Genomic DNA, 25,775 nt, shown 5'->3' with positions numbered 1-25,775 from the left:
CAGATCTCTGTTGACTGGTTGCCCCATGGACCAAGAGCCAAAAGCAAAGTGTGTTTCCTCTGTCTTCACTGTGCATACTGTATACATGTTATCAGCGCTGGCAGACTTTGTTGAAGAACTGGTTCTGTTTTTAATTTTAAAAAGAGCGATCTTAATAAATCGTTTATTCTTGACATTACCTTGAAACCCTTTGCGATGTAGATGAAGCATCTGTTTATGTCAGATTTTTTTATGCTGCATACAGTAAACACACTGTCTGCATCTTTACACAACAGAGAGGGGAAAAAAGTTCAGTTTCACGCAAAAGTATTGTGGTTTATGTTAAAGGCTAAAGTGGCACATGTAAAAAGGGCCCTTCCGCCACTCGCCTTCTTAAAGCGTGACAAAAGCGTGACATTAAAGGCAGGATATGAAAGAAGAACAGGATGAGGAAAATATGACAAAAAACTTTTTTTTTTAAAGTGTCATTAATATGTGTTTTTACACACGTCTGTATGTATAAGTAATGTTTTTAGAGAAATATTTAGAGATGTTTTAGAGATATTTATATGTAAGGTATTTTTAAAGAGTGTAATAAATAATTATAAAATGCTAATCTTGAGAAATGGCAAGTACACAATTGACAGCACTTCCACATATACACAGTGCCATCTGCTGCCTCACATGAGAAAATTCAACCCAGTACCTCTTAAATAAAACACCACAAGACATCAATAATTCACACTTCGCTCGCTTAAATTTATGTGATGGTGCTGGCAAATGATCATTTTTCTACTTTTAAGTGTTCCTAAAATGTAAATATTGTGCTGCCTGTGTAAGATATAACGCTCTACAATGTTTTGATATACAGTAAGCCTTCTGGCATTGCTAGATTTGTTAGGGAGACTCTGTTGTGGATGTCTTAGTATTTTTCATCTAAAGGAAAATAAATATATATGCTGAGAGCAAAATGACATACCAACAAATTAAACAATGTATCTCAGTAAAGGTTTTGAGTGTGAATATTTCTAAGAGTGTGATGAATGAATGTGGGACCCTGTGCCACGTGTGCTTTTTTAAAAAAAAAATTTATCTGGTAAATTAGGGTGTAGTTCTTCACACTGGGGCAAATCTGTTGAGTTCACAATTCAACAGATGCTTTTAACAGTCATGTGTCTTAAAGCTTAAAGTCCTTTTAATCACTTTAATCAAAGCTTTGTCTTGTGATATGTGGTATGTCTCAAATTTCCTGCTAGACAAGCCATGCCAGTGCATACAGCTCTTCAGACTCTTCAGACGTCCATGTGACACAATCACATGGACGTCGGTGACACCTAAGTCAAAATCTTGTCTTAGCAGTTGCATATTTTGTTTTTATCTTACTCACAGCAGTTTCAATGTTGCAGTATTTTAGGATTGGTGACATGGTAATGGAGACAGCTGATGAGCTGTGGCAATCCTTAAAGGGAGGAAGCGAAAGAAGAAGAAACTTACTTTTTTTCAGGTTTGTAGTTTGAAATCAGAAGAAGCAGTGGCTGTGGCGAACTTGGTTTTAGTCTGCTCAACAGCAGCTTTTTAATTAGACTTTCCCTGACTGGTGAATATCCACATCTATCCCAGGCCATATATGCTTACACAGATGCACCACACTTCTTTATGAGTGTGAAATAGATGTGCCCATGTGAAGAAAACACTCAAAGAAAAGACACAGCCACTGGCATGACTCTCAGTGAATCAGTGGGATGATGGAACCACATCTTTATTAACTTTTATCTGTACAGAAAAAAAAACCAGTCACCAGATCATGCAAAGCAGGATTGCATTACAAATAAAAACACAATATAAAACAAACATTTTATACTTTACCATAAATATGGAACCTCAAAAATAAATAAATATATTACAAAAAAATAAATAAACTTCTGACAAATACAATATGTCAAAGTTTACTTGCAACATAGTCATGGAAATGGATAAGCCGACAGGTTGATATGCAGGTCGTAGGATTTGTTTTTACGCGTACGTTCTTGAAATGCAACAACTGAACCAAAAATGACCGGTGAAGGTAGAGGGTTCAATCCAGGCTGCGTAAAATTCATTGCACCTATACATACAAGGCTAAGGACGAAACACCAACAGTTGTGATAGTACTCAGATCAGATGCTGACTGCACGTAAAGAGCAACCTGGAGAGTCACCATGGAAAGAAATCTTAAAGGGAATGTAAGAGTAAGGTATTCAACACATACACAGATCCCGTATGTATGATAATATAATAGGGTGACAGCACTCAACAGTCATGTCGAGGTGTTATTGCACTACTGTCTCAATGTCTTTTCATGAGAATAATCAACAAAGTACAATACTGTTGATAGATCTACACAGAGGTGAAACAAGAAATCACCAGTCACAACTACAGACATGAGTTACCACGTGAAATGCATTCATTTACTCGCCAGCCGTGCTCCTCCTAAACAGCAGCGGCACGCTGATTCCAATGCTCAAAGCTTCATAGTGAATGAATGCATTTTAATATGCAATTGACCCAGGTCTGCACAGCTAACACACATAGCTGTGAATTGAAAACATGTTCACAATAAGGCTACAACATCTAGAGAGAGAGAGAGAGAGAGAGAGGCAACGGAGGGCAAAGTCTAACACTGATAGAGCTCTCACTTGCTCCAAAAAGTCACACACTTGGAGGAGCCATGCACAACAAGTGAACACAAATGAACATACAGATATCCCCCCCTCCCCCCTAAAACACACGCACACATAAATGAACTTCAAGGCTTATAGACAAAAAGGGGCAGCAATGACGAGCCCAGTAGTCGGTAGCCAAGGACCAGAGAGACACAACGGCTGGATTTACACAGACAGGAACAAATCTTTTAAAGAAGTATCTCTTTTTTTTTCTTCTTCCCTTTTTACTGACTTGCTGACCAACAACGATTCACTGGAAACCATCAAATGTAGGAGAAACCAAATGTCATATCTGAACATTAACATTTGTATAAATCCAGCTACTGAATGAAAGAGTTATATCACTGACTGCAAAGCTAATCAAAAAGTGCTGCTTTCTTTTTTTATTATTATTGGCTTCTCTCCCATTATAGTTGTGTTTATACTGCATTTATATACTGTATATAAACTTATGTACATTCCATCTGTAGTCTTTAATATTATACTTTCATTATACCTTAGACTCTGTTCCTTTGTGTGCGCTGGGAAAAAATAATTTTTTATTCTATTCTTTCTACTATATCATAATATATTCTATATCAATGACTTAACTCCTTCAGACCTATTAGTCTGGGTTCATTCACGGAACATCCTACCCAGCAGGCCTCACTGTTACTCACACAGGAAAGCTAAAAGTGGTGCAGAAGAGGGACCGGGACAGAGGGAATACAGTACAGTAAACACACAAACTTTAATCTCAGACTGGTTCACATTTAATGTCAATCAAGTCATCACTGGCCAATGGTAAATGGAGGGTGTGTCTAGTCAGAGAAAAGGCTGGCGAAAGACTTTCGAAGGTTACGAATGGTCTCGGCCTTTGCCTCCTCCTGGCCTTCGCCTCCGGAGCTTGAGACCCCGCGGAAGAAAGAAGAGTCGCTGAAGGCGTTGAAGGCATTGGTCAGGGACTGGGATTTACTGGGAAGAGAATGGAGAAAAGGAGGGGGAAATCGAAAAAAGACAGATAAAGGAGAATTTGTATTCAAATGAATGAATGAATGTCTTTAAATAAGCGTGTTGATAATTCAGCTCTTACTTCAGAAGAGGGTGAGTCTTTTGCTGCGATTGTTCTTCCACTGTTGCCTCGGCCTCAGCCGGTGCTGCGGCTGCTTCAGCTGGGACTGGCTCAGGGTTCGGGGAAGCAGCAGCTGGCTTAACTTGAACTGGAGCCTTAGCTGGAGACTGGATGTTATGTTGGACCTGACTGGCTTTGGCTGGGGACGGAACCTGTGCTGGGGCAGAGACCGAGGCTGTATCTGAAGACTGAGCTGGTGCTTGGGCAGTGGGCTGGGGTGTGGGCGAAGCTTTCGGAGGAGGTGCGGTTTGTGGCTTAGGCTGGAGCTGTGGTTTGGAATTTCTGCGCATAGGAGGAATGGGTTTTGCAGGTGGTGTGGGTTTGGGGGGAAGATCTTTTGGTTTGCCAGGTGCTGGGGATGGGGAGCCTTGAGGCTGGGGCTTGGGCTGCTCTGTGGTTGGAGGAGAGGCTGGGGGAGAAGCCTGAGCTGCAGCTGAGGCTGCAGCGGGGCCAGAAACTGCGGCTGCTGCTTTGGTTGGTGGAGAGCCTGGAGCTGCAGCTGCCGGTACTTTTGCAGGGGATGATGGTGAAGCTTTGGCTGGGGCTGAAGTGGAAGCAGAATCTGGGGTTGGCTTTGTGACAGACGGGGCTCTCATCATTGGTGGAGGCCTCGGTACTGGTGGTTTTGTGACTGAGGCAGCTTTCTGCACTGGGCTTGGTTTCTGAGCCTGAACTGGTTTCTGAGCTGGACCTGGACCAGGTCTCTGAGCCTGGCTGGGCTTTGGTACTGGTTCAGATGCTCTCTTAGCTGATTCTGATGATGTGTCCACACTCTGCGCTTTCACTGGTGCACCTAAAAGATGAAATATAGTTATATGAACTTGTACTTCCACTGCTATACAACACCCAAATGCAAAAAGGGGGTTAATAATAGAACATACAAGCATCAGTATTTAAACTCTAGAGACTGTTAGTGCAGCGTTAGACAACCAGGCATTTGTAACACTCACCAAAAACCAAAGCAGAACATGACATAGAAAATGAGCTTGAATCTAAACATGCCCATTCACAAAATGATTCCAGACATTCATAGAAATCCTATCTAACTAATCTATCAAGAATAGACTGGGGCAAAGCAGGCTCTGAATGTTTTGGCTGTAATGACCAGCAGGGGGAGGCAGAACAGCAGTTAAAAGAAGGTGCGGTGATTCGCCTATCATGCCAAGTGACCAGCACTAGTGCGCTAATTAAAACAGGCAGTGGCAGGAAAGAATCAGACTGACGGTGAGGAGAAAGACAGTAAACAACAAAAGGAGAAATACCGGTTTAGAACAAGTGATCCAAACACAAGCAGCAACGTGGCGGGACATGCAACACAAAAGAACCAAGTGATTACACAAGCTGAGCTAGAAGCGGCAGGGCAGGGATGAGTTTCCAGCAGTTCAGAATTCATTTTCTCCAAAACAGAATTACTGAATGTAAATTACATTATAAAGCCTCTTTGAACACAGCTTGAAAAATGTAAACAGAATCCTGTTTATGGACTTATGAATTTATATATATTTTTTCTCATTACAAAAACTTCATGAAAATTCATCCCATGTGTTCTCAGAGAGTCACTGCTGTCAAGCAGCTAATTGGCCACGAGTCTTACGTTTGATCAGATTGTCATAAAGCATCCCAATGGTTGCTTGGGACTCACGACGCATAAAAACCAAAGAAAATACAATTTGTACAAACATAATTCATAAAGGGAGACACAATAACAATTTGCTTGGCTACAAACCCAGAATTAGGGAACATTGTGTTTAGAGATTTGCTTAATATTTTGTTGACCGCTATTATAATTGATTTTCGCCACATCAGTCAAGCAAGTACAGAAAGTGGCAAACGATTTTAGCTATATTATTAAAAATATTATTTAATCTCTTTATTTAGAAAAGGTTTAAAAATCAAAATCTTCATCAAATCTATAGCCAGATGTTCAAATATTAGCAATTCAATGGTCTGGATCCAAGCAAATGAGGAATGATCATGCAGACAAAGAAAAGTATGCTAATTTTTTTTAAAACTTAATTTAATCAGGTGTTGTAATTGTGAGAGAAAAAAAACATCATATTTTGCACTTTATGAAGCCAGATTGCCTGTTTCAAGTATTATAACACAAAACAGTTGAGGCTTATTTACAACCAAACACAAACTCTAATCAGCTACTCACAAAAAAAGTCAAGATCTTGTTGCTCAGCCAGAAGGAAATCAATTTATTTAGCATAAAAATGCAATTTAAAGATTATAAAAATGATTTAAGCAGAAACCACAGAAACCCAATTGAGCTGGCCAAAATTTAACAAGCAGAGTGATGGTAATCTCTGTAAGTTATTTTTCTTTTCACTAAAGAACACATAAAAATAAAACATTAATCCACCAATAAGTGCACATGTTTTCACAGTGTTAAATTAGTATCACATATGGCATTGTTATTAATGCATAATTCATATATAGTGAAGTCCGATTTGCACATCTTAACACTCAACAGGCACATATTTATCTCTATCAATTCACATAAGACACAAAAAGCTATTTCTACAACATCTTAACCACCACATGGAGTACAGGCATTTGCCACACCCATGCAAAAAATGAGAAACCACAATGAACAAACATGCAAACCCAAATTCACACAAAGACAAACACAACAACTCCAACATTAATGGCTTTGTTAATGTAACACTTTGGGTAGCGTTTTACCACTGCGTTTAGTAGGCACACTTAGTTTTAAAACATCAGCCCTGAGCACAAACACCACCACACACACTCTCTCTCTCACACACACACACACACACACACACACACACACACACACACACACACACACACACACACACACACACGTTTGAAAACTTACATTACATCTGCAATTAAACTTAACATGCTGGCTAAGTGCATTTTAATATACATTTGCTTGTTAATTCAAGTGAATGCCACAAGTTAAAAACAGACAACACTGGCTTGTTAATATAAATGAATGCCGCAAGTTAAAAAGAGGCAAGGCATAGCTTTGACAGATAGAAGAGGCTTCTTGCTGTTCTTGGACCCAGACTAGTGCACCAATCATTTCTGTCAACACCGAAGTGAAGCCATGATGTCAATATACTAGTTTGAGGCAGTAATGAAGGAAACTGTTGAGTTCAAGGAACAAGGATCAGTATGCTTACAAAATACAAGCTGCTTCTACTCTTCTGCACTCCTTCATTTTCTTGCCAAGAGTTAGATGAGAAGATGAATATGCCTCTTGTACCTATACGGTAAACATGAAGCTACACTCAGTAGGTAATTAGGTAGGCTAAAAACAAAGCCTGGAAACAGGGGAAACAGCCAGCATGGCTCTTTCCAAAGAAACCATAGCAGATCAAAGTTTCCCATTTTGACAAGATGTGTGTCATAATTTTGATGAATACAAAACCTGTGAAAGCCACAGAGCAACACATGACGTCAAAGTGCAAATCAGTGAGTTCTAAAGGTGTTTATTGGTGGATCGGGTTGCCAGGTAAGCTGTTTTTCCCAGTTTCCATGCCCAGGCAAAGCTAATGGTAGCTGCATATCTACAGTACAGAGAAGACATTACTGTTGGTCTTCTTGTCTAATTCTTGGCAGAAAAAAACAAACAGGTCTATTAACAGATCGCTGGTAAACTGGATGATCGGGCATCTATGTGTTACAGTATCAAGTCCCAATACAACGATGTGAAAGCACTGAATACTTATTTCCCACCTGTTTACTTTCTGATGGCAGTACTTTGTTTGATAAGGAAGATGTTCAAGTTAACAGCTAGTGGATACTTCATCTCAGAAAGTGATGTTAGCAAGGGGACTGTTCAATGATGAATTTAGTTAGTGTTTTCTAGACATGCTACAGCAGCAGTCCTTTTACATTGGTGAATAGTGTTCAGAAACCTTGAGGTTGAGGACGTTGGCTTGAAGTCCTGTTAGGATCAGCCAGTCCTTCCTTAGGGGCAGCAGTCTAGTAGACAGAGAGGAGACAAGGGATCAATGAAAAAAAAGAGTTGGCAAGGCAATAAAAAACGAGAAAGGGAAATTAAATTATATACAATTAAATTTCACAACAACAGTGGCCTCAAAACAAAACAGCAAGCTTTTTCATTATTTGTCACATTCAGTATCATAAAGAGTACAAGTTGCAGTGAAAACTTTTGTGTCCGTGCTGCAGCCGCACCATTCCAGGGCTTTGTGGTTTTTAGCATGAAGGGTCTAGCCAGGACCCTTCATGCGTGGGACTCGAACTTGCAACTCCCACTCCAAAGGTGAGTCGTGCTACCACTACACTACCTAGCTCCGGTATATACAGCAATAGTACAGCTGCAAGACGCTTTATATTGTAAGATAAAGACCCTAAAATAATACAGAGAAAACCCCAACAATCAGACGACCCCCTATAAGCAAGCACCTGGCAAAGCTGGGAAGGAAAAACTCCCTTTTAACAGGAAGAAACCTCCGTCAGAACCAGGCTCAGTGAGGGGCAACTATCTACCCCAAATGGTTGGGGATAAAGGAAAACGAAGGTAAGGATGCACTAGTGAGTTGTGAAGGACTACAGTAGGTGCTTCCTGTGCACCTTGGAAACACTTGCTACTTTTAGATCACATTGTGGATTTCCTGATTCCGCCATATTTATGATTGCTATGCTTTCAATGTTTGCTCTCTAAGATATAAACATCAGCCATCTCTGTAAAGCTGATCCAGTTTTAATGTTAAAATATTATCGTTGGTAATGAAAATGAATTCTCTAGCTCAAACCCAGAGACCAAATAGCAACCTTTATAGGAGTCCATCAGTTGGGAGCATAACCAGAAGCATCTATGTACTTTTCTAAAGAGGCTTACAGTATCTTTAAACCTGAAGTTATTCATCAGGATCCTTTGTAGATGCACAATTTTAAGTGGTCAGGACATGATTTCCACAGGGAGATTTTAAAACAGCAGCCACACTGGAAGAGGTCTAGCGGTGCAAATTTTTTTGTATTTGTAGAACAAATGCTACACAATGCAACATATTAAAGGCTTCACCTGTTGGGGCTGCACAGTAGCTGGCTTTTGGCTTTGAGGGGAGCGCGTTGGTGAGCGGGAAACGCTAGATGACCTGGAGGCCAGTGCTTGGTTCATCTTAGCCAGCACCACCTCTGAAATGAGCTGGCGGTCCTCTGCCTGGTGATCGCCAATCAGCTGCATAGATGAACCCACAACCTGGATAACAGGAGACAACAATGTGAGAGATGAGAAGATGTACGAACTATGACTGGCTAACAAAGTCAGGACATTGAAGAAAAAAGGAGGTTAAACAGCACAGCGGTCTGAACAGAGTATCTAGGTGATTCTGTTATATTTCTCCAATTGCAGGGAAAGTGTAGTTTGAAATCATAAAAAAAGACAACATAAAAAAATAAAACAGAAACAAAACACACCCACACCATTACAGGATTTTGTCTTTTAATGAGCAAAAACTGCCCTCAGTTTTACATCATTATAAAAAGTGACTCATGGGAACTGTGGAGGTATGTTTTTGTTATTTGTTTCCTATTTTTTCAGTTTCAGTATGAAATCTGCTTTCAGTTTAAATAGTACACAGTTTTATGACTGTCAAGTTTTTTCAAAGCTTAAATGGGATGGATGACAAGCCTTTTGTGTCATGTCGGCTCCAGGATAATTTCCCTGTGCTCTCTCTGATGCATGGTCTCTTTTTTATCATTTTTAGTCATACAGTTATTTCCACAAACACATCTTGTCTGAATCATCACTACATAATCCTGTTATTTTAAAACTGTCACCATATCTCCCCCTCCATCTGTCTAATCTGTTTATCACAAACACACTCTTAGCTGTTAGACTACTTCAGCTTTTGCTCTACTCTTTCTATAAGTTGATTAGCTGCCGTCTAGAAACATCGAGTTGGTTTGTCTGTTCTGGCTTCTTTATTGACTTTCACAAAGCAGGCTGTGTTTTACCATATCTGAAGTGTGCTTACCATATTGTTCCATCTTTTCGTGGCCAGTTATCACAATTTTGATAAGAACTGACCCATAAATGAGCAAGCTGCAATGACCTACATAATTAAGATGCTCTGTACTTACTGCTAAAATTATTCCACGGAGAAGCAGCTCTTTCTAGAGCACTTTAGTTTCTGCCCTACAAACCCAAGCTTGTCAAGCTGCTGGTCACTAAACATTTCATCTTTGGCCTTGTACTCCTGAATTCTACCTTTTTTTCAACAGCTTGGTAGTAGTGTTGCTGCGATAGTCTGAGTCCCTCCAATTATTTGCAGCTCATACTTTTTCTTTTTGTGTCAGTTCTCTGCCTTTGGGTTCAAACATACTCCCATCAGTTTCTGAAGCTTAACCTGCCACACTGAAGTGCCCTAACTACCCAACTTTAAGAGAACCAATACAGCCAGAAAACCAATTTTCAAAGCTCCTCATACTTTATTGTAACCTCTTTCTATGTCAGCTTCTCTTGATCATGGCTCTATCTCAGCCTGAACATTGAGAATCTGGTGCAGTCATCCTGCCAGACGCCTCCAATCTGTCCAATCTGGACTAAATCTAAGCTCTTATACTTTATAGCCTTTAAAAACTTTAAAAAGAGTGTTAATGGTTTTGGTTTATGTAAATGTTTTCTACATAAAAGGTAGCATTAAGCAGAAGAAATTTATACTTCTACTTTGCTGTCATCACGACTAAAGGCTGCAAAACATAAAAACCAGTTTGCGATAAAAAAAAAAAATACTGGAAAGGCAGAGGTGAAAGAGAAATAGAGAGATAGTAAAGTTTTGAAACACAAAGACAGAGCAATCTGGTGTAAAAGATGAACATAAAGTGACACAAATTGTGTAATGTATGCACGTCAGAGTGTCACCAGACATCAGCTATTAAACCCTTAATGTGCATTCAGGTTACCTGAATCAGTTTATTCCCAGCCAGACAATCTCTGCTCCCAGCAGTGTAAATTGGGCCAGACATGATAAATTTAATATGCTTATGCAACACAGCTCCCACAGGCTGATGTCAACGTGGTGAAAGTTTCCAAACAAAACGCAAGAGTCAATAAATACAGTGATGCAGGAAAAAGTCTAAAAACCTTTTGAGTTCTTTAGTTTTACTCCTCCCTTCCCTTCCTTTCCTTCTCACCTCTGTAATGTAGTCGTTTCCATCCTTGCCACATATGGCTTTGACAGCACAGATATCCAGTCCTCCAAAGATCTCTGAGCAGGTATCGACCCACAGTTTAAACCTGTCACAAAGAAAAGCGTGACAAATTAGTCCTATTAACAGCTGTCAAAGGCGACTATAGGTGACAATGTGCAACAAGATTAGGTAGTTAACTTGTTTTCTTTGCTGTATCAAAACGAGGTGGGAGATGATGGTGAACCTTTCCTGCCTTATTGTTAATGAAAAGTCTTGCACACTAATTAAGCAGTGGTATTGATTTATCACTTCAGCACAGCGTGTAGCAGAAATGTTGTTTGGGCTTAGATCCCAACGGCAAACCCGTTCTTGAGCCCCTCTAGCTCCAGGCTGTAACCTATGAAGGTGCTGTTTTTTTCCTTGCTTTACTCCTTCCAGTCAATCTAGGGTCAAAACAGACGGATCAATACTCACCTGAAGGATAATGTACTCTAATCCAGTGTTCTAGCCCTGGTAGCTTGCATAAAACTGAGCTAAAAGTTGTTTGACAACTGCAACTCTATAAATAATATTTGAATAATAATGTTTGTTCCAGGGCTGCTGTACACAGATAACGGTGCTGAAAGTGCACTAGATACTGTTTACAGTTTGACTTACTATACCTGTGCTCTCAATACTGTGCTGAAATGCATGCTTCACCCATGAGCAGATGATGTGAAAACAGTTGTGGTACAAAATGTCAACGGCTTTCAGCTGAATTAATCTGAGTACACTGACTAACTGTGGTAAAACACAAGAGAGATGTGTGTGACATCAGGGCAGCCTGAGCATCACTAATGTGGAAGCGGTGCTCACTTGTCAGTCATGGCTACTTGTTCCAACATGGCAGATCCAGTGTTGCTTTTCCAATTACCAGAGATAGATGTTCGCCTGGAAAAGGAGAGGAAATTGTGCATTAAATTATTATGTAAAAGCCTCATTACAGAGTCAGCCCTTCAGTATAGATATTATAAATGCAGGCAATAAAAGACAGAGAGAAGTAAGCATCCTTGCAGCAGGAGGTTTGTGGCTTCAGCTACTAACTGCAGTCAGGCAGAGAGCAGAGCTGTAGGTTCTCTGTCTGAATGGCAGTTTCATAACCATATGCTAGCATATGCTCTTTGTTTTTTTCTAAACTAAAGGCACATGAGACATGGAGATGTGGTATGGTAAACTTCAAGATTTATATTTCTGTCTGCTGGTACATGAGCGCGCACGCACAATATATCATCCCTAAATCCAAATGACACACAAGGACAGCACACTTACATGTAGGCTTTGTAGTCCGTGCCAATTTTCTGGACCCTGATGTCGTACTTGGCGTCTACGAATGGCTCTGTAGTACAGTAAGTCTGAGTGATGGCCACCACACTTGCAATGTCCTGGAAGTCGCTCACATTGTCCACCTTAACCTACAGTGGAGTAAAACATATAAATACTTAATTTATTTATTCAAATAAAGAAAGACTCTCAAAATGCACCCAGTCTTACAATTTGTCACGCAAATGCCACCAATGTACATTTCACCCCCTGCTGGTAAATAGAAAAAGTGCAGGTTAAAGCGTTTCTCCATTGGCTTTACTTTTAAGACCGGAAGGACAGTGATGGTACGTGTGGGTAGAACATTTTCAAGGATGAGTGGTTGTTGAGCTCCTGTAACTTGGTTGTAATACACAAATAATACCTTCTTGTGTCACAATAAATTATATTTAATGAATAAGGGTAACCCAGCACAGAGTGGCACTACATGGATCACAATGTCAGGAGAGTCAGGTCAGGACAGTGCTTTAAGTTGCCGTTTCTCAAATGTAGAACACAAGCTTGTTTAAAAACAAATGCATCATCACTACTGGACATACTCATGAAGTTGACTGGCTGTGTTCAAAGCCGATTGACAATGCAGTTGCTGCAAACTGTCTGGACAATGTTTGACTTGCTTGATTCTAACATTGGTTCAACTGGCCATCAAACATTGGTTAACAGTGTTAAATCGATCAATCAATCTAATGTCCAATCTGACCGGTTAAGACGTTTGCTTTCTCACATAAAGCTTCTCCATTTAATGTGCAGTGCATGTGTGAAAATGGCTTATTGAACTGAGCAGTTCAGGGGAATGATGTGTGGTGGATCGATCAGGAGCGGTAGAAACGCTCCACTCTGATTTCAGCCAGAAAATATTAACACAGTTGTCAATCAATAACAGCACAATGTTTGGACAAAATGTAAAAGGGAAGAGAGAATAAAAATGATGAACTGATAGGAGGAAAGGGATAAAGAAAGACATCTAAGATGGAAGCAGAGGATGGGAGAAGGCTATTAAGTGCACGCGTATGCCAGCAAAAGCACTAACAAGTATAATAAATGTGATTCTAGATGTAGTGGTGCTTTATGGTTACCATTTAACCATCTAAGCTAACTACTATAATAGCCACATGATTTGTCCTCCATTCACAGAGCCAAAACTATTTCCTGGCTGTAATAGTCGATCCCCACATATCTTTGAATGGTAGCTAAAGTTTAAGTAAAGCAGGTGTGGTTAAATGGTTAATCTAACTGTATATATGTCAGTTGGTAAATAAATAAACCAATTACCTTTCCCATTCCAGAGTGAGCATGTCCAATCTTCACCACCACTGGGAAGCTTGGTGTTGTAATCTGCAAATAAACAGTATAACTGATGGATAAATAATGATGAAGAAGCATAATGACAACTTATGTTAGTTATAATAACAAACTGGAAAATCCTGCAGTGAAAAATAAGAGGCCCCTTTAGCAGTGGTCGTTATTAGTAAGGCAGTAAAACTGCTGCAATAAACAAAAACTCAAATCAAAGTCAGTAAAATTCATCCTCAAATAATGCCAATAAACATCTTATGAAAGTCACATGAACACTGTGCAAAAATAACAAAGAAATGTGTCTTTATTTCAGCAAAATCCTAACATGTGATGCTCATGGTGGTGCTAGAGGACAAGTCAGGGAACCACCAAAATCAGCGGGACTCATCCTCCGGGAATCGTGTATGTACACAGATCCACTGCAGCTCTGTAAACAAAATCCAAAAACCAAACCTAATCTCCCAAGTGGATGTGATTACATGAAACATGAAACTATGACTAAGTGAATGAGACCTATGCCAGCCTATGGGAGGAGAGTGAGGACATCAAAAGAGGGCAGAAGAAGAGCCAAAGGATGGTAGTTTTTCTTCTTGCGTTAGAGGAGGCTGTCCCTAAATTGTTGAGCACATAAGAGGCTCCCTGTGTGCGACCCTCTCAGCATTCAAGACCAGAGTGTGAGGGGATCCAACTATTGTAAGTTCCTCTGCGTATTGTCTACAGAGAGGGAGAGAGGAGAAGAGAAAAGAGAGCAGTGGCAGCAGCAGCAACAGTAGCAGCAGCCTTCCCTTCCCTTCACTGCAGCTTGAATTCATAGGTTTACTTTAAACTTATGAAAACATTTCTATCCACAGCTGCCTTTCGGCTCAGCAGAGCTCATCTTACCACTTCGACCCCACCGTCTTATCTATCACCCTGCCCTCTTGCTGACTGCCCACCCGACTTTCTTCCAGGGGAACTTAACAGGATCACAAGAGGTTGCCGAGCTTTCATCAAGTGGTGGAGCGGTCAGAGGTAGCCAGAGTCATCATGGCCGTGTCCCAGGAGCGGAGTGTGTGTCTGGGGCTTTGGGTGCTCATTTTGCTTGGTGCAGGCTTGGAGGAAGTTGTGGAGGGATGCAGCTGCCACCCAGCACACCCACAACAGCTCTTTTGCAGTGCTGAGATTGGTAAGTTATTGAAATTTAGAATAACCAAGGTTATATGTGTGAAAATAGGTGCATGCTTTATGTATTTATTTTAATCTGGACAATGTCCTTACATATTGACAAACCAATTAATTATTTGGATTACTGATCAGATTAATTACATGCTTTTAGGGGGAAAAAATCAATCCAAAGTGCAAAATTAGTTTTACAAGAACTAATCAATAGAGGTTCATGGCTAAGCTACTGTGGCCTTTTTGATTATTATGATTATTATTCATAGAAAACGTGAGTTATCTGAACATAATTTCATGGTTGATATTTATAGCAGTATTTCAATAAGTTGATTTGGATGCAGTTTTTCTCTTAACATGAACTTTTCCTTGTGTGCTATCTGTTTTAAGAAATTAGCGCCTTCCTTTTGTCACTCACGTAAAAACAACCCCTAAAAAAAAAAAAAAAGTCCTGGCCTACTTTCTGTCCGTCCGTCTGTCTGTGTGCCTGTCTCTCTGCCCGACGCCCCCGTCATCCAGTTCTTTCTTGTCTAAGCACAAGCCAAAACCAACACTCTGCTCTGACTTTGAGTACTTGGCTCCAGAGTGTGGAAAGCTGGAGTATGTGCTTTGGTCAAAGGTTACACTCCAGCAGAGGAGAGAGGGAGACAGAGAGAGAGAAGAGGAAATTGCTTTTATTTTAGTCATGTTTTCTAGTTGGTCTGCAAATCCCTTTAGGTTTAAAGGGTCAACTTCTCTACAGTGCTTTTAAAACAAAGGCCGGGTTAAATGAAAGGCAATACCTGTATTCAAAATCTCCAGGTGAACAGCCAATTTAGATCTTGGTTATCTCAATGCAAGGTTTTTAGGACAGCATTTTACATGTGACACATGCCATTGATGGCTGAGATTACATTTCTGCAAGTATGAATATTTGGCTCTTTGAGCTTTCTTCAAAGCCTGAAACTATAAAGGAAAACTAGTAGAGGACCTGAACTAACCAGAATAACATCTCAAGCTGGAATGTTCTGGTTTTCAGCTGCATGGTGCTGTGCCCTGTTTTTTAATCATTGGTTATAGAGAGCAGGTTTCTTACTGCTAAGTTGTCACACATTTATTTGCTTGTCCAGGTATGCTTATTCAATAAGCCACAGAATGTAAACAGAAGATGGACATCAGCCACTGATTAGCGAAGTCACACTGAGACACCTTGAACCGAGCATTATTGCTGTTGCTATCTTTATATTTTGAACCTGGACTTGTTGAGCATGTTGCAGATCTGACAGAGCAACTGAAGGACACCAATTACTCACATAGTGGAGACTTGTCAGACATAATGTAGGCCTTTTATTAAAAAAACAAAAACAAAATACTCCTGTTGTAGTCGATTAGACATGAAACTATCCAGCAAAACCTTTGAAAAATAGTTCTAAGATGAAAACTGTGACAAAACCTCACCATCTGCAGGGTGTTTAGATTGGACTCTGTAGAAAGGGGCAGTTTGTAGACAAGAATATTTTTACCTTATCCTTTTACTGATTACAACAAAACTGAAACGAACAAAAATCTACTGAGAAAAAAGTACACAGTTTTAAATAAATATACAATTCAGTGAAAGATAATTTGGTTGCTTTGGGGTTTTTTTGGTTGTTTTTTTTTTTTGCATTGTTTTGTCATTTAAATGTTTTAGATAATCAAATTTTAATACACACAAAGATAACCCAAATAATGACAAAATCTAGTTTTTACATGGTGATTTTGTTTATTGTGGGGAAAATTGCTATCCAAGCTATTAAAGTCTGGACTTAAATCAGATTGAGATGCGTTGGCATGACCTTTAACAGTGACGGCTGAATTAAATTAGTTCTGCAAGGAAGAGTGGGCCAAAATATTTCCACAGTGATGTGAAAGATTGCCATCATTGTCAGTTATCACAAACACTTTGATGGCACAATCTTGCTATTAAGTTTAGGGGGGCAATTACTTTTTTCACACAGAGCCAGGTAGAATAGCTTTCCCCCCTTGAAATGATCATTTAAAAACTGTATTTTGTATTTACTTGGGTTCACTTTGTCTATTATTAAGACAATGATCTGATCCATTTAAGTGTGACAATTTAAAAAAAAGGGAAAAAAAATCAGGAAAGGTAAAAGTACTTTTTCCCAGCACTGCACCTCGTGAGGGGAGCTTAGCTTTGATCTGGACACTTATTTGACAAAAACATTGGGGCAGAGGTCAAAGGTCATTTTTCCATTGGCTTCTATATAAAAACAAGTTACTTTTGGCTGCTTATTCACAAGGGGTCACCGCAGTGTCACGTGGTTTTCTTTTTTTTTTTTTTTTAAGGCTGATGCCCTTTTTGACTCTGTACCAAAGGGATTTTTGTCTCCTCCAGGATCAAACCAGGAATTTTTCACTTAACTACACTGTGGAGCCACCCAGGCAAAACTCCAACTGTCTCCCCCTGCTGGTAGTTACATCGATTTTTAACATACAGTGAATAATCTAACCATGGGTCAGAACAGAAACAAAACAAAATTGATCAATACAAATTCTAGATTTAGAGCGGTGAAAAAAGGCTAAATGGCATATGTCCCCAAAGAGATCGTCCGCACCTTGGTACCATAGCACCATAGCTATATTTTAAAGTCATGTAATATTTAGTGGCATTGACAATAGGTGTATAATGTAAACAGTAAGTAAAAATAAATGATAAAAATGAGCCCAGATGAAACTCCAACTCAGCACACACTTATTGCGTGAACTCTTACAAAGGTTGTATCACATGAAAAACCTTTTACATAAGTTGTGCATAAATTCAGAAGAATTACTAAAGATAATTGAAAATTCTTTTGAACTGTGGCAAGTTTTTAGTTCCAAAAGTATGTGCCTGTCTCTTAATGGATATGGATACTGGGCCTTTTTCAGATAGGATATAATTTTCTGGACCGATGCATAACAAAAAAGGAGACTCAAAATCGAAATAAAAAAACGTGTTTCACTTGGTGGCACCTGAGGCCATCCTTGGTTGCTTTCTAAGAGTAGGCTGGTGGTGTCCTTTAGCTGACCTGACAGTGCTGTCAGAGTCGATGAGCTCTTTGAATAAAGCTCAACATCTGAGTAATATCCCATCTGGACAAACCTTGGACGGTTCCCTGGCCATGTTTGTGTATTTGACATTGTGTGCATGCGAGTGTCTGTTTGTTGGACAGAGGCCAAGCCATGCCAACTCAGCCTACTCCATCTCTCTCGCTCTCTCTCTTTCCCCAGTCTCTCCCCACTTCATTTCCATGTCTATAGGCTTGGTCTAATGGTCTGCATACTAACAATATCAGTGTGAAAGCCCACTGACAGTCCAGCTTTGTGAGCATGACAAGGGTGCCGATTCATCTTGGAGGGGGAAGTTACTTACTACAGATAGGTTCTCATGGTACAAGTTTGCAATATTTCTCTTTGGTTATGAAACTGTGGGGCAGATGCACAGCTACTTTCACTCAGCAGGCGTGCCTGTCCTTATTCCCGTTCATAACACAGCTGCAGTAACTGAAATTAGCTGGTAACCCAGCGTGTACACTTCAAAGACGGGGTGGGGGTGTGGGGGTAAACATTTCAGATAATCTAGGCCAAGACAACTGTTTTGGAAGGTTTTGCAATTCACTTATTATTATAGACAATTTCTTAAGTATATCTCATGGAATGCACTTTCCAAAAAATGTTATGGCTTCTTGCAAATCCAATAGAATTTTTCTTTTCCTTACCCAACCAATAGTTCCTCAATTAAAGATCAAAATCACCAACCTGGCTGATTAGCTATAGATTCTATTTTGGCACTGACACACGACCAAAGCCAAGACTGCAAATTCTTTGATCTTTCCACAGAACATATCTATTCCGTGGTATACTGCTGACCATTAATACGGCACACAGAGTGACAGCTAATTTTCCAAAGTACTTTGTCTATCTTGAGACATGTTTCTTTGTGTGTGTGTGTGTGTGTGTGTGTGTGTGTGTGTGTGTGTACCACCATGCACACACTTTACATCACAATAGAGCAGGACTGAGAAATCCTTGAAAGATTCTTATGAAAATAAATTCATGCAAGAATATATACATATATACACCGGCTCCTGTGCGGTAACCAGAATTTAAAAAAAATCCTTAATCTATAATGATTTAGCTTCACATACCTAAGCTAAATTATTAACTAAATACATAAAATATTAACTAAATAATACTGTAATCTTGCATACAGATATTTGAGCTGAAATACAAAAATATCAGCTTCAAAATGTATTTTAGTATCAAAAGTAACAGGTCTCCTAATACCCTGTGAGCTCGGTTATAATGTATCCTTTCAAAATGTTAAACACATCAAACTTTTTACATTAACCTTTCGTACAACCTATTATTTTACTAGTGCCACATTCAATGTACTAACTTGATATTATGAAAAAAAAGAACAACTTTGATCAAATATAATAGATAGAAAGTGAAAAGATTCAGTAGTAGCTGTAGATGTAGTCGTCTACAGCTCAAGCTTTGACAGTGCCTACTTAAACAAATACAGCTAATTAATCAAACCAAACTCTGCTGACATTTTTTGAGGTTGCAGCTGCATGTGTGTATACACAGTAGGTGGGTTAATGGGCAGGTGTGTCTTTGTAGGGGTCAGACTGTAAGGTAAGGTACTACAGAGAACGTGGTCACTGTAAAGTTTTGGATAATGCCAAGATGATCAAGTTATCAACTACAGCAGCTATTCCCAAGAAAACTACTGCATGGCTGCAAGTCTAATGCTTTCAAATGTATTACCACACCGAATCTGAGCCTCCGGTTATGAATTATGCAGTGTAACAATGAAGAATATCAAATAGCATAGAGGCATCTACAGTCATGCTCCCTGACATTTTCTATAAGGTAATGTATGAAGGTTCCTTGATCAGCTCTTTTGCTGCAAGCAGTGTAACGATTAAAGCGTTATACGGATTCGCACATATTTGTCTGCCTGCCCATCTTTCCACTTGTGTGTTTGATGAACAAAAAAAAAGTCTTTATTTCTCCTGAGCCAATTTCACAGAACATGCTGAGCTCCTCCTCCTCTTACCAGCACACAAAACCGTGGCACAGTTATGTGTCGAGCGAAAAGAAAAAACAAGCGAGGACGTTTGCTTAGCTGTGTGCGAGAGTGAGGTTCACACTTTCACTCCCTCTCCCTAACACTGTTACTTTTCTCTCTCTTTCATGATTTCACAAAGGTTACTCAATTCACTTCTGGCTCCTTTCCCCCCTCTCTTTCACCATTGCACTACAAGGGACTGTACTCCTGCTTTTACAGAGAATAGATGTGGGAGATGAATTTACAGGGAATTCATTAAAGGATATTTTATATTATATCCTCATTATATAGGATATTATCCATCATGCAGAATATCTTCACAGAGAAAAAGCACAAATGCTTTTAGGACAAGAAATACCCAGTGTATTTGGTCAATATTATTCTGTCTGATAAAACAACACAACTCTTTACATACTGGTGTAGTGGGTACGCCTTTATCACTCATACATTCAGGGCAAGATTGTTATAGTTAATGAAAACTAAACTAAAAACTAAAACGAGAAGTGAAAAATAACAATTTAGTTACCGAAAATAAAATAAAAATACAGAGGAAATATCCTTAGTTTTATCATGTTAGTTTGGTAAAGATTTTTTATTACAAGTTGCTTGATGAGGCATTGATGGACATGTTTATCGAGACTTTGCATGTGTATAAAACTGTGACCCAACTGCTTTCAAAAAGAAGTGTTTTTACTGTAATACCTGCACTGATTTTCCCTCTGATATGGCTATATATACGGCATTTAGCCACACAAGCTACATAGTTCGGCTTATGAAAGGCTTATTCGTGACCAGGGTTAAAATTCACCCTTTTGAAATGTTACAACGCCAAACTTGTTACAGCAAATTAAGTGGATTTTAGTGCTATTACAGAGCACATTTACCTTCAAACATGAAGGGAATTCCAAACAAAAAGTCCATCATACTGCGCTGCATGTTGAAAAAAACCCATTACAATGTGTTGAGGGTGAGAATTAGCTCATATAGACGCCTCATTCTGCTGGAGATTCATTAGTCACTGACAGGCCAGTTTTTAATGTAATGTGAAATGCAACCATAACATATTACAAACTTTAACACTGTGTTACTAATGTAAGCAGTAATCTAGTAATCTGAACGTGGTAGCACTTGTCGATTATGGTAAAAGAAAAGAAACACTCCATGCATGTTTTTAACTCACTTTCTTATAAGTAGCTGTCACATACATTTTTCTGTGATGCCACTGCTTTTCACTTTTCATTAAATTGAACCTCAGATGTATAATAATAAAGTCAGTTCTCTTTGATTGATTGCCTTACCAGTATGTTATCAGTCTGAAAAAGAAACATCTAACAGTGAAATTAATTTGTCAGTCATCATTACAGCCCTTGCCTATGTCTAAAAATGTAGATTCAATGTGCTTGGTGGAAGAGAAAAATAGCTCAGTATACATAAAGCCTCTAATATTCGGGTCAGGTTGCTTAAAGTAATCAGTGTTAATAATGTTTTGATTATGATTAATATTCTCAGAGGTTGTAACATTAAAATGTGCTGTGTGTGTATGCACAGTGAAGTATATACTCATACTTCACATACAGTATGTGCTTGTGGAGAGGACTTGGTAGTTAATGGGAGTGATCAAGCAGAGAGCTACTTGTTATTCCATGTGGGTTTTGATTTCCCTCCCAGAGGAGAGGAGGACACATCCTGTATCACTACTGAGAGGACATGCATCCATCTATCTATCTATCTATCTATCTATCTATCTATCTATCTATCTATCTATCTATCTACACAGGTTTTTCATTGTTTCTTGTATGCAAACAACGTTCTTATCTTATCTTGGATTTACTTGCAGGATCCTAATCCTTGTTTTTTTCTGTGTTTCCCAAACAGTGATAAGAGCCAAGATATCTGGAGAGAAGATTGTGTCGCCTAGCAACAGCTCCTCACCTTACATGAAGATGATCCAATACGAAATAAAAATGATCAAGGTGAGAGCCCTGGTCATGCACACATATCCATTTCCCCCCCCTCCCTTTTTAAACTGTGTGGTTTATGTGGAGCTACATATAGCCTGCCCCCTATAAAGTAAAATGTATCATGCATGTTAAATGTCTCAATGGCACACACATAACAGTATAACATCCACCGTTTGATTTCCCACCTTTGTTTGACATCAAACTCCCCTCTGTCTTTAAGTGCTTCCTGTCCCTGTGTTAACTGTCAAATAAAGGCAAAATGTCCAAATATTTTTAGAGCAATGAGAAAAAAAATCAAGCTGAAATGTTCCAAATGTCTATCTCCACATGACCTCATGGTGTTAATAATGACTACTGAACAGGATTAACATTTGCTCTTCATAAAAATGTCTGCTCATTATAAATATGCAACACTTTCATTTGCACATTTGGATTTTAAGCACTAGGATGTTCTCTGCTGCTGTAATTTGGAAACCTAGAGTTCTTTTATTATTCCTCCTGCACGACACTGTTGCTGCACATACTGTACTGCATTAAATTTACATTATGCCAAGCCCATTCTTAAAAAGTACAAAACGTTTCTGCTCTTTTCCTCTCATCTGTATCTAGATGTTCAAAGGTTTTGACAAGGCTAAGGATATCCAGTATGTGTACACTCCAGTTTTCTCATCGCTGTGTGGAGTCAAGCTGGACTCCAACAATAAGGCAGGGTATCTGCTCTCAGGTACAGTATGCAATGAAACTTTTTTATATTGTGCTTTGAAAGAAAAAACAAGTTGGTACATTGGTGCTGTGATCAGTAAAGAGAGAAATTTTCCTAAATGGCTTTTCTTTTGGGAGTGAAACTATTCATTTTCACTGAGACTGATTCCTGTCTGCCGGGGACAGCGCTAAACAAATTCATTAGACCACCACCCAGTGTAAGGTTTATTCCACAAGGTGAGACAATCATCAACCAAAACACTAGGTTAAAGCTGTATACCAATGAAGCTCTTAAAAATTTGGTTTATCATTAGGAGTATTAAGATTCTTATGGAGGCCTTTGGACACAGCAATAGTTATTTAATCTATTCTACTGAATGCAAGGCTAAATGCTGATGTCACCAAACAGGGAGCATGTGGAGTGATGGGAGGATTTCTATTGGCCAGTGTGATCTGGTAGAGTCTTGGGACAACTTATCAGTGTCGCAAAAGAAGAATCTCAACTATAGATACCAGATGGGCTGTGAATGCAGAGTGAGTAAGGACTGTCAATTCTCTATGCATACATATTTATCATTCTCACACTCATCTGTCTGTGTCAGAGACGTCTTCATGAGCTTAGACTAAAGAAACAGTGTAACAGCTGTTACAGCAGAAAGGCCACTCTTCTCATCTGTTCCTGCTGCTTTGCCTCTTTTCCGTCTCTCTATATTCAAAAAAAAATTGTTTGTTTTTATTTTGTCTAAAATGTGTGAACATTGTTTTCTCTTCCAACCTTTGCATAACTGTAATCCATAATACACGGGAGACCTACTTCACTAATAAATGATGAGATGAGAGATGAGATGACGAATCGATTATTCTTCTCTTCTTCTTAGATCAACACCTGTTACACAGTGCCGTGTGCATCTACAGGAGAAAACGAGTGCTTGTGGACTGACTGGCTGCTGGATAACAGCCTAAACGGCGAGCAGGCTCGGCAGTACGCTTGCATCCGCCGCTCTGACACAAGCTGTAGCTGGTACCGGGGTGGGCCTCCATCTGAGAAAGACTTCTTTGACATGACTGACCCTTGACCTGTAATTCTGAGATTCATTTTACTCAATATGTTTCCCAATATGCCTCATGAAAAAAACAAAAAACGAAAAAACAAAACCCTGCTTTGGCTTATGTAGATCAGATCTGGGGTTGAAAACAGCAACTGATTTCATTAAAAAAAATTTGGGCGAATATTAAATCTGAGGGAGCATAATGTAACCGTGAGCTTTGAGTGGTTGTTACAGTAAATCTTGGAAAATCTGTCCAAACTGCAGCACTCCAGTGAATCATCTTCTTTCTCTCACGCCAGATTAGACTCATCATTTGATCTAGACCGTTTTTTTACCTGAAGGCAAATGAATAAAATTATACAAGGCCTTACATTTGTTTATGCATGAAGTATGAAGCATAAAGGTGTTCATTTGCTGCAAAAATAAGACAAAGTTATATCAGGAAACAAAAATGGTAAATAAATAATAGAAGGAAGCTGTCGCAACCTTTTCTGAACCAATTCCAGACCCACTGCAGCAGCTTTCCTTTCCCATCTTTTTCCTTCACACCTCCTGGGAGTGAATATCTTTAAATAGTATCTGCTAACTGTCAATACAAATAAAAGTACACAGTATATACAAATCTGTGTGGAAGGTTTAGGCACTAAAAAACTGAAAGTCTCTTTCAAAAGTCTACAATAAAAAATTATTTTTATTTTTACATTTTTATGAATTGATCCATATCTGGTGTGGGCAATGTTTCCGCATGTAAATCCAAGGCAAAGGGTGCCTGTATGTTAGTGTACTTTTCAGTGGTAACCTCAGTACAGTTCTAAGCGTTTCTGAGTATTTTTCCAATGTTCTGCTGGATTTAGCCTGTCTCCATTGCTTTTGTCACTTAATGTAAACCCATTCAGACTCCATGATTCAGACTCCAAGGCTCTATGGGGACCATACCATCTGTTGCAGGACTCTTTGTTCTTCTAACGATTGTTCTTTGAGATGCTTCTTTATTTTGTTTCATGCTGCATACTGAATTTGGGCCCCATAAAAATGGCATTGTGTAATGCATAATAAATCAAAGTGCCTAAAACCTTTTCATAGTACGGTATACAGGCCGCAAAGCACCACTGACATTCTCGAATTAATTATATTTTTACTAAATCTGATGCAGGAATTATATATACACTACGAGTCTCGTTCACCTTAATCACAGTTTTTCCCCCTCAAATTTATGAGACTGTAAATATTGTATTTTGTGACAATTAACATTTTAAATGCTAACAATATTTGTTCTTATAGCATATAGATTCTTCTCTTGTGTTTTTGTGTGTTTAGTTTCATTGGTTGTACTATTTCCTGTGCCAAAAAATCTAATCCAGCGCTTTAACAACTGCACTGCCGTCTGTAGAAGCCAAGCCTGCCCCCCTCTGCATAGAGGAAATGATTTAACAAGACAAGGCTCAATTCACCTAAAACAAAAGTAAAAAAGTAAGAGGAAGTGGATTCATCTCAAAATTGACAAAACCAGCAAAAAAGAGAAATAGCTGACAACCTTGAATGAACAATAATTAACAGTTAAAATTACTCAATATAATAACTCAGTAAGAAGTGTGAGTTGACCCCTGTCTTGTTCATGACTAAAGTCATACAGATTAAAATGCATTGTGAACATCAACATCAAGAATGTCTCGACATCGTATTATGGTCACATTTAACAATAACTACTTACATTTAACCTGCACTACGCAGTCATTTGTACATTGGATTCTGTCAATTTGAACATAGTAAAATGATAGTAATGCATCCTAACTGTATGGCTTTAGTGAAGCATTAAGCAGTTTCATGTCTGTTTTATACTGTAAGACCTGTTCGGGTTTGTATTTATGTGTTTCTGTCCGAATAGAGTCTTTTTTATTTCCATGTACCAAAAAAGATTGTATATAAAATGTCTCAGATGACCTGTGTGTCATGTGCTTTTTTTTTTTTTTTTTAGAAATTCTCCTCAGCTACCAAACATCAAAGAAAATAAACCTTGCAGGACTTCAGCAAGAGCTCAGATAGATTAATCGCGACTTTTACTTAATGACACTTTTTAAAAAAGTCAATGTGTCTTAAATCCTACCTCTATATTATACCACATGAATGCTTTACTAAATCTGGTAAGTAAAATGCAAGAGGGAAATAGGCACCATCTCCTTTCTTATACGTATAATAAAAACCCATGGATTTTCACTGTACTGTACAACAGTT

At 39.0% G+C, this 25,775-nt stretch overlaps 2 protein-coding genes across 2 annotated transcripts in view; one reads left to right on the top strand and one right to left on the bottom strand.

The window, feature by feature from the left end:
* Positions 1–1,703: 1,703 nt before the first annotated feature.
* The window catches only part of syn2b (synapsin IIb), a 91,762-nt gene continuing 67,690 nt past the window's right edge, over positions 1,704–25,775 (bottom strand). The window contains exons 6-13 of the mRNA XM_085274290.1: positions 13,558–13,620; positions 12,235–12,377; positions 11,782–11,856; positions 10,930–11,032; positions 8,816–8,992; positions 7,686–7,752; positions 3,754–4,585; positions 1,704–3,635 (exon numbers count right to left, since the gene is read on the bottom strand). Coding sequence (XP_085130416.1) covers positions 3,482–3,635; positions 3,754–4,585; positions 7,686–7,752; positions 8,816–8,992; positions 10,930–11,032; positions 11,782–11,856; positions 12,235–12,377; positions 13,558–13,620 — 1,614 coding nt within the window. The 3' untranslated portion in view covers positions 1,704–3,481. The remainder of the gene's footprint in view (positions 3,636–3,753; positions 4,586–7,685; positions 7,753–8,815; positions 8,993–10,929; positions 11,033–11,781; positions 11,857–12,234; positions 12,378–13,557; positions 13,621–25,775) is intronic.
* LOC146574546 (metalloproteinase inhibitor 4-like) lies at positions 14,145–25,483 on the top strand. Its single transcript, XM_085274296.1, has 5 exons — positions 14,145–14,746; positions 21,707–21,804; positions 22,402–22,516; positions 22,904–23,028; positions 23,373–25,483. Exons 1-5 carry the CDS (start codon positions 14,608–14,610, stop codon positions 23,568–23,570), a joined length of 675 nt encoding a protein of 224 aa, XP_085130422.1. The 5' UTR covers positions 14,145–14,607; the 3' UTR covers positions 23,571–25,483.

Source organism: Mchenga conophoros, linkage group LG5 (genome assembly GCF_057382185.1).
Source record: "Mchenga conophoros isolate Kocher_MC1m ecotype Shallow Benthic linkage group LG5, M_conophoros_male_GT1.1, whole genome shotgun sequence".
Taxonomy (NCBI): domain Eukaryota; kingdom Metazoa; phylum Chordata; class Actinopteri; order Cichliformes; family Cichlidae; genus Mchenga; species Mchenga conophoros.
Note: the sequence above shows the minus strand (reverse complement) of the source record. Positions and strands in the feature narration are given on the sequence as shown.